Source organism: Apium graveolens, chromosome 8 (genome assembly GCF_009905375.1).
Source record: "Apium graveolens cultivar Ventura chromosome 8, ASM990537v1, whole genome shotgun sequence".
Classification (NCBI taxonomy): Eukaryota; Viridiplantae; Streptophyta; class Magnoliopsida; order Apiales; family Apiaceae; genus Apium; species Apium graveolens.
Window position 1 is genome coordinate 168179577 of NC_133654.1, and position 8840 is coordinate 168188416.

An 8840-nucleotide genomic window follows, 5' to 3' on the forward strand; every position below is an offset into this window, starting at 1 on the left:
ATTATTCAGTGAAACCCAGGAATCCTCCCTTTTTAAGAGCCAGGAGTCTTCTCTCGCCAGTCTCGGTCAATTACATAGACCCTTTCCTTCTTCTTCTAGGTCATTAGTGGCATTTATTTGAAAATTCATATCAGATCATCTGTCCAAGAGCAAAATTCTTTTACAGCGCATTCAATTGCAAAGAGAGCACTGGAGAATTTCAGAGTGGATGCGTTGAGGTGCGAAAGCCTTCTATTGCACCAAGAGCTTATTTATTCTCATACTCCCATACCGCTTACTAGTTTACCGGATACGAGAGCTCTTGCACCGGGAATTCAACTAACTGCTGATTCCAGCCGCTTTCTTTTCTTTGATGATTCCTATCAATTAAATTTGCCATGTTGCACTAAGTTACTTACGGATGTATGCATGCGGTCCGGGAACACTTTGGGGTGAACACCCATCCGAACAAGTAGGGTCAATAGTTCAGCATTTAGGCCGTAACATTTAGCAATAAAAAAATCTTTCACCCAAGAAGTGCTCTCCGAACCAAGCTAGATAGTCTCCTATCACTAGGCTCACCAACCAACCTGGACTTTCCATTCTTATTATTCCTACCGGATAGGATATCAAAACCATAAGGCCTGTTTCCAGCCATGCCCCTATGACATAAGCGCTCTTAGACGGGCTGGGCCATTCCATCAAATCTTTGAGAAGGGGCCAAATCTCGTATTTGATGGTCGGCGTGGCGATAGGCTTCGCTTCTATGACTGCCTTCCCGGCCGTTGCAAACACTAAGCGAGAACGGTAAGGGGTGCACAAACAATGTCGTTGCACGGGGATGTGATTCGCCAAGCTGGGGCAAACAAAGCCACCCGGCCCTACCGGATTAGGAAAGCGAAGGCATTTAGGAGACCGGGGAAAGAAAGAGCTATGCTATTGACCGACCCTTTTTTATAATTTTGTTTGAAGCAGGACAAATATAAAATAAAATGCAGAAATAGGGGAGGGGTTCTAAACCCTTTTTGGGTTTAAGGGTTGCTCGCCCTACCGAAGTACCAAATGCCTTACACCTCCCTATTACACGACCTAAAAAGGGCTTAGATTCTAAGGGCGCTACTTGAAAGCCTTTTTGAAGGGCCAGTAGTGGTACTGTGGGTAAGGCTTTCGTTCTTATCTATATGACCTCCGGGCGGCACAAAGTACACCTCTTCCGTATAAGTAGGTAGTAACCTTTATAAGTCTTTTCAAGGGGGAACCCCCTTATCTATTAATGGAAAGATCTCCATGTGTGGCGTGATAAGGAATCCTAGAAAAGATCGATGGAGACTCCCTCCGCGGTCCCACGAAGATCTCTACGTACTTGTCCTGGACTGGACAAGTGAGATCTTCCGGTCTGCGTGCGCGGGAGCAGCTCAAACAAAGAAGAGTCTGGTCCGGTCTGAATTCAGGCATGCCCCGCCCGTCTGCTGCTAGGTCCGGGAATGGTGCCAGGCGAGGGCGCCGCTATGCCCCGCTGCTCCACCGCGGCCGGCCCCCGGACTATGCAAAAGAATCGAGGCCGGGGGTCTCGTCCACAGTGGTCCCCCCCGCCTTTGGTGATTGACCAAACAAATAAATAGGCCTAGATCTATGCCCCTTAATGAATCGAATGGTCCTTCGACCTTCGTTTGATTCCGACGGCCGCCATAAATCTCATGAGACCTGCCTACGATTACTACGACAGGGCCCCTGCCCCCTTTCCTTCGCTACTAGGAGAGTAAGTTATTTCTATTAGCGCTGGACCTTGAGTCGAATTGATCCTGTCATGTGCAACGTCCATCAATGATGGTTCATTAATGTCTATTGATTTAGACTCCTTCCCCCTTCTCAACTACGAAAAAGATCGAGAGGGGCCCGAAAGCCCCCAAACCAAAAACGGAAGCCTTTTGATTCACCCCCCATTCTATCTGAAAGAAATAAAGCTCATCCTCGAGCCCTGGGCCAGTCGGTCGGGCCTTTCCCTGTTGTTATGTTCCCGCCACGAGAAAGACGCACGGAAAGAGGTATGCCCAGCGCACAGAAGATCCGTTGAGAGTTTGTCTCGGTAAGGAACTGTACGATCTTTTCCCCTATTGTATTGAAAAAAAGAGGTCAGTGCTACGGCCCCCTATTGTTGGATCCAATATTGATCGGGGACGAGCCCCGACTTCCATAGGTCCTTGGTTTTAAGAAAGAGGAGCGGGGCCAATTTCTCGTACTTGCTCAGTGTGCCCCCTTTTGTCGAGTGCCCCGCCCGGTTCACTAGGCTGTTGGCCAACCAAGCACTTGCCCGTTGCTCCTGCCGCCCGCTTGGCGGGCAGAGCGCTCGTTATCCTTGCTTTTCTCTTTGTCGGGGCCCCCCATTGCTCTAGCCATAAGCTATGGCAGCTCCAGCTCGCAACCACAAGGGCTCACCCCGCGAGGCCAGAGTGGGCTCGGCGGTCAGCCTCCATTCGAATTATGTTAGAGGGTCTTTCGTTTTTGCCAGATCTAGAGAGATACTACAAGTCCTCCACCCCAGATTCCACCACCACGGCCATCTGGTTCACCGGTACTACCAAAAAGTCTCATGCTTACGTTACTTTTACTGATTGTTTTATTATCTTGTGGACCACGAAGACCCCAGCCGCGCTTCTGGTTTCCATTTCCATCATCAATCATATTGATGATCAATCTCCTCGTGCTCTGCCATAAGAACTTAGAGTCCGTATCATGGTGAAGATAGGGTAACGCCGTGATTCTTGCTCAAAAAAAGACCGAACGCGTTCAAGTTATTGGCTCGTCCAACCCAGCAGCATTCATGAGTCGCTCATTCAACTGTCCCTCGGAGACACGGTCGAGAAGTACCATGCATGGTTGCCCCCCCGTCATTTCTTTCTCTCAGTCTCACCCAGCAAGATACGGCCCCGCCAAAAATGTGAGCGCCCCTGCGCGAGCCTTATTTTATTAGTTTAGTAAAGTAAATCTTTGGCTCCCTAAAGACTAAAGAAATGAATAAAAAGGGGGACTTCTGCAACGGGCTATGCCATCCAAACCAACTGAGGGAAGTCGCATCCGTCCCATTGCAAGCACCTACAATGTCATGATTGCATTGGTTTACCCTTTTTTCTTTGGTAGTTTAACGGACGGTCGCCCCTCCAACAAGAAAAGGTATAAATACGGAAACTTCTCTGCCATTTGGATCAGAGAATTTATGGAGGAAATCAGGTTTTAAATTCCCAGAAACCGCACGATTATATAGCCAAAGGAAATACGCCGCGCCTAAAATCTTCCCAAGCGCTGCTAATGTGGCTACTAAGCTATTTCTTTGGAAAGCTCCTACTAAGATGAGAAATTCCCCGATAAAGCTGCTAGTACCAGGTGAACTCATATTGGCCAAAGTGGAAGAGAAGAAAATGGTAGGGAGATTCGGCATGGTGCTCACTGAACCTCCATAATATCTAACAAGTCGAGTCTTATGTCGGTCATATAGAACACCAACACATAGAAAAAGGGCTGAGGAAACCAGTCCATGACTTGATATCGGTGGAATGCTACCTCCAATTCCCTGTATGTTCGATAGAGCCAAAGATTCCCCCCTCCCGGAGTACGCCGATTACCCCCCGAACCGTACAAGATAGTTACCACCTATCATACGGCTTTCTAACTTCACTTCTTTTTCTGGTCGTTCCGCTCTGTCGATTGATGGTAGTATAAAAGATCTATAACCCCCCGAAATTTGTTACATAAAGGTTCCTGCTTCCTACCCATAGTTAGCAGGTATCTTCCCCGGTCATACTTTAGTATCACATCGTAGACCCCCACCCCGACTCTATCTTTCTTATCAGTGAACCGGAACATAGTGCATAGGTACTCTTCGATGCAGCGGGGACGAGACGACGTGACATACTACGATGACGTACAAAAGTGCTTCCCTTCGGCTCGGTAATATGGAACCTCTCAACAACTCTCGTTCCTTTATGGGGTTCTATCGGGATAGGTAGGCCCAAGCCCTTCCCCTCCATAAGACCCTCTTTATCTTTCCCCTTCGAGAAAGATAAAGAGAAGAAAGGATTCACTTGTTTCTTTCATGTGAACGGCCCTATCTTGTATCGAAAGGCTTTTCGTGCTATACACCACGTTGAGAAAGACCAACCTCCTATGTATCCTACTCTTTTTGTACCTCGAAAGGGGGGTCCTCCTTATGATGCTACGGACGGCTGTCCGAAGTGCATGCAAGGGGTAAACTCGGATTCGGATAAGATTGTGCGTGCCAGGTCCTTCGGGTGTCATATTTTGGCCGAGTTTATCATACCTACAACCCCCATGTTAGGCGGCCATAATCTTTTTTTACGTTTTACCGCGGTTATGCCAGAAATAAAAGGTTTCACACGAGCTCTCATTCTGCGGCGTGGTGGCAAGACCTAGGGGATTGGCTACGGGTGTAGATAGGCTTCAATCTGCAGGGGTCATGCAAATACATAGGCCCCTTCCCTTCTCTTTTGGATGAATGTGGTGGTTTAGAAGGCATTTTCCGATCTACGGTCCCTCGGAGCGAAGGGTTAGACATGTAGTATGGTCCCTCTGACTTCCAGCTATGTGTTGTGTGGCTCTTGCAAAGTGAATGAAGGGAAGCTCGAAGAGCTTACGGGAGAGCTTACGCTTACTCTCAGCCTCTTTGATTGGTAGGCGGGCGGGCTAAGCCCCCTACTTAAGATTTCATTCATAAGGCTAATTTTATGTTGTCGTGACACTTTGGGTTAGGCCGACTACCGATCAAAGAGGCTACTTCTAGCTTCTATAGTGGCCCTTCTACTTTGATGGAGTTTTAGTTTGTATTGGTACTGAATGGAAACATATCAAACAAAGGCGAGCAGTATAAGCCCTCCTCCGGCCTATAAAAAGCAGTGAACTCTAGAAGCTAGGGCTTTGTTCACCTTTGGGCACGAACACTATTCCGTTCTCAACGGAAACCCGCCTTAGAGATTGAATGTCGACTTATCTTACTGTCGTTCAATCTAAGACAATGCTGATAGCTTGTAATGAACAACCCCCTTATGAAACAGCAGCCTTTGGTACTGTACTTAAGTAGTTAGTTAAGGTTTAGAATCCTTGCAACTATGATAGAAAGCCGTTTGCTTGTTACCAAACCCTTCACCTTTTTTTATCAAAGTAGGTCATGACTATTCTATTTTAGTCGGTCGGGGGAAGCTACCGCTTCTACGATAGCTCCGCCTCCTCTTCTTGGTTCTGGCAAAGCTTCTACTTTGCTTGCTTTTCTCGCGCTTGCTTGCGCGAAGTTAGAGTCCTTTTCGCTAGGTCCAAAAGCTTCCGTCAAAGCAAAAGATCTGATCCAACAGAAATCCCGCATCGCAAATTGAGCGCAGCTGATATGCAGCTACGGCTAGGCGATCATATCATGCCATAAAAAACTTTTCTATTTATAGAGAGATCCCCTAGATATATAGATAGATGTCCCGTCTCGCGGGCATGTAAGATAAGGGCTAGAGCAGAAAATAGAAAGGACACTGTCTTTGATTCCCATGCACGTGGTATGCTTCTTCGATCTGTCGAATCGGAGGAGAGGCTGACGATTATTGAGTCTTCTGTCTTCGAGAAAAAAGACAGGATTCATAGCTAAATATTACCCACGTATACACATGTTAGTGAGAGGTTAACATCCACTTCTTTTTCCGTTAGGCGGGGGCAAGCAGCTATAAATTCACCATTCGCAGGCGGAGGCGAAGAACCAACCTCGTGGGCGGAAGAGGGGAAGTGCTACTTCTCGTTCCCTATCGAGCCAGCCCAGGCTAGGAAATATCCCTTAGTTTGATTAGTATCTCCAACCCGCCTAGTCAAAAGCCCTTTTTTAAATTTCACCCGAATATAAAGAGACCCTCTATTGGCTACTGGGATGACTACTCTTTTTGCGTAAGCCGCAAGAATATCTTCTCCCCTCAAGGGGGTAGCCTTTGCAAAAGAAGTGCTAAGAGCTTACTTGTTGCATTGCCTGCGTTAGGAGATGAGTGCACTTGATAAGAATGAGACATGGGAAAAAGAAGTGAAAACAACAAAAGGGGTTCCCATTTTCCCTAAGCTAAGGATTTAATCCAGCCATAGGTTCCCCTATGGCTAACTTTGTTACGACCTACTCCGATTCAATTTCTCGAAAGAAACCCGAGACCCATGCCCAGGCACCTTTCATTTTACTACCTAGAGTTGGCGAGTCACCTAAGAAAGCTAGCGACTTTTTAACCCAAGTTAGAATCCGCCGCCAGCCTTGATCCACGGTGAATTCGGGCGGTAGCCCTGGATTTCTCCAGTCATAAAGCCAACTAAAAATCTCTCCAGGGGCCCGCTGTTGTATTATTTCTAGCATTAGGGAGACCGCCTATAGGGCAACATATATAAAAAAGTGAGACTTTTAGAGCCGTAAGACGCCCTAGCGCCGGCAGAGAAACGGTTTTTATCCAAATTGTGTTGCCATCGGACACCAGGAAAAGAAGCCCTTTCTTGATCTTGAAAAAGACAAATAGGGGCGAAGTCCTAGAAACTAACGACTTTTCGGAGAAGTAGTTAACACCTTTTTTCTTTTGCTTTGTTTCGCAATATGAGTCAGGCTTTTTTATTGAGTTTTTCGTAACACGAAAGATTTTCCCGACGCAAGGTGCGTTGCTGACGCGAGATGGACTGTTGCTGTGAGAGAAACTTTGATCTTTATTCAATTTCCAATTCGGTTGGAGATGTTTGTCCCAATTCTGATTTGATTTATCCTGATCCAGCTTCCATACTTTCATCTGCTACTGAGACAACTATCATTGCCTTTTTTATTTTGCATCTACTAGCATTGGTCCAGCAGTGACTTTGTTCTTCCCACGACACGGCTGAATCGTTCAGTTCATTAGAATACTGAGAAAGATTGTTTCCTTACTTGTGGAATTCCCAGCTATCCTTCCATCCGCCCTTTATTAAGCTACAAGTAAGTCTGCCCAATTCTTTTGCCCTTTACTTTCCCTTTAGGTAGTGCATTTCGGTTAAATCGATAGAGGGTAGGTCCCGCTGTTCCCGGGCAAGAAGGAAGTCATTGTAGCCAAAGCAGGGAATACATAGACTAGAAGTACTGGTGCTTGAAAGTCCTTATATCACTTGTAGTTCACTAAGGAGAAAGGCTCGACTTCCGGCTTCTCACATGGAAGGGTCCGGTCCGGAAGAAGAGTTATTGATGAATGAGAATCTAATGTCTTATTCAGCCTTTGGAAGCGCTCTGTTCATCCAACTCGAAATATCGTAAGAGAAGAAAGCAATTCAATCTGATTTACTCGATTAGGAAATGCAGAAAGGGTAAGGATAAATGCCTTGCAAAATGCTTCTCTTTCATATCCGTAGAATAAAATCTGGATTTTAAAATCTCATGATTTTTTGCTTAGTATCAACGATCGTGAAAAACTCCTTAAATTCTGGTCTGATTCACAATATGCACCACTTCCAATTGAAAAACAAATTCTAGTCATTATGCAGCTGTCAATGGATTCTGTGATCGAATACTACGTGTTGGGATTGGGAAGATACTATATTTATTTTCCCGGTCCCGGCTAAATATAAATTGTGCTATGGCGGGACTGCCAGGAAGAATTATAATACCGCTCCCCAGTAGTTATCTGACCTCGGGTTTTCTAGTTCGAGCAATTGTGTTGATTATAGTTGTGGTTCTTTGGAGATCCGCTTTCCTTCATACAAACGATCTTCATCTCCTTTTTATGATGGGGAGTGATGAACTGGGCAAGGCCCTTATCCCCTTTTTACATGGTACGGGGAGTAATCCCCCTAGTGGTAATCCGGGCCCTTCAGACCCCGCTTTTCTCATAACTGCGAGAGACCACGAGCCCCAGGATTCTCAGGAGCCGTCGTGGCTTGTACGTCTTATGGAGTTACCAACCCCTACTATTTATGATCTTATGGAGTTACCCTTCCCTACTATTTATGAGGAAATGGATGGCCCTAACCATACCCCTGCACCAGCAGCGGAGTGCTCCACTAGCGACAGTGGAGTACAGGACCCGCTTTACCTGAAAATAAGAGTCAAAAAGGCCGAGTTCTGCCATCTTGTCGAAAGCCTTTATAAAGAGGCAATGGTAGGCATAGGCCTAATCGAAGTAATGGAATGCAAAATAGAAAATCTTCCAGAACTTGTAAAAGGAGTGATCGATAAATATGCGCCGGGAGTGGACAACAAAGGCTTAAAAGAAATGCACTGCTACTATGCCTCCCTACTCACAAAACTTAAAAATAAAGAAAGGGGACTAGGATATGAGATACGGGGGGACATTCGTAATAACATACGGGAAGACTTGATGACAGGTAAGGTAAGAATCTGTGCCCCAGAGGATCCGGGCAATTTATAAATTTTTGCTCTTTAGTTAGCCTAGGCGAGGCCCCTAGCAATAGGGGGAAATAAGAGTGGGTATGTGGGCTTATTTCACTTTACTTTTACTCTCCGGTCAAGCACAAGTTAAGTAAGTGCGCTCTCCAGACCAGGCAGTGTCAGTCCATTCGCAGTCGCTTACTTCAGTGGAAACCCCCTATGCAAGCCGAAAAAAGTACCTAACTTACGAAGAAGTAGATGGAGCTGGGCTCCGAACGATGAGAATTTGCTTTTGTTTTCTGTTTAGAAGAGTGGTCTGATCCCTTATTTGATCAAACCACTCCTGGTGTTAGTCATTAATGGTCGGCTTAATTAGTACCCTTTCGGTATGTGTTGCGAACACATTAATTTTTAGCTTCTCATCTTCTCTAGAGAAGCAAAACTCGAACGGATAGAACAGATGGTCCAACTGCATAACTTTTTCTTTTTTATTACTTCC

General features: G+C 46.0%; 1 protein-coding gene across 1 annotated transcript; it reads right to left on the minus strand.

Annotated features, from left to right (window-relative positions):
* Nucleotides 1-362: 362 nt before the first annotated feature.
* LOC141680135 (NADH-ubiquinone oxidoreductase chain 4-like) lies at nucleotides 363-6358 on the minus strand. Its single transcript, XM_074486440.1, has 4 exons — nucleotides 6164-6358; nucleotides 5413-5589; nucleotides 3136-3547; nucleotides 363-451 (listed from the first exon to the last, which is right to left on the minus strand). The coding sequence occupies exons 1-4, from the start codon at nucleotides 6356-6358 to the stop codon at nucleotides 363-365; spliced, it is 873 nt and encodes a 290-aa protein (XP_074342541.1).
* Between the last annotated feature and the right edge of the window lie 2482 nt (nucleotides 6359-8840).

Coding starts and splice junctions, on each gene's coding strand:
- LOC141680135 (XM_074486440.1), bottom strand. CDS start 6,358: ATGCTAGAAATAATACAACAGCGGGCCCCTGGAGAGATTTTTAGTTGG. Junction 3,548..5,412: donor ATCTCTCTATAAATAGAAAA/GTTTTTTATGGC, acceptor TCGAACATACAG/GGAATTGGAGGTAGCATTCC. Junction 452..3,135: donor TATACCTTTTCTTGTTGGAG/GGGCGACCGTCC, acceptor TATTGACCCTAC/TTGTTCGGATGGGTGTTCAC.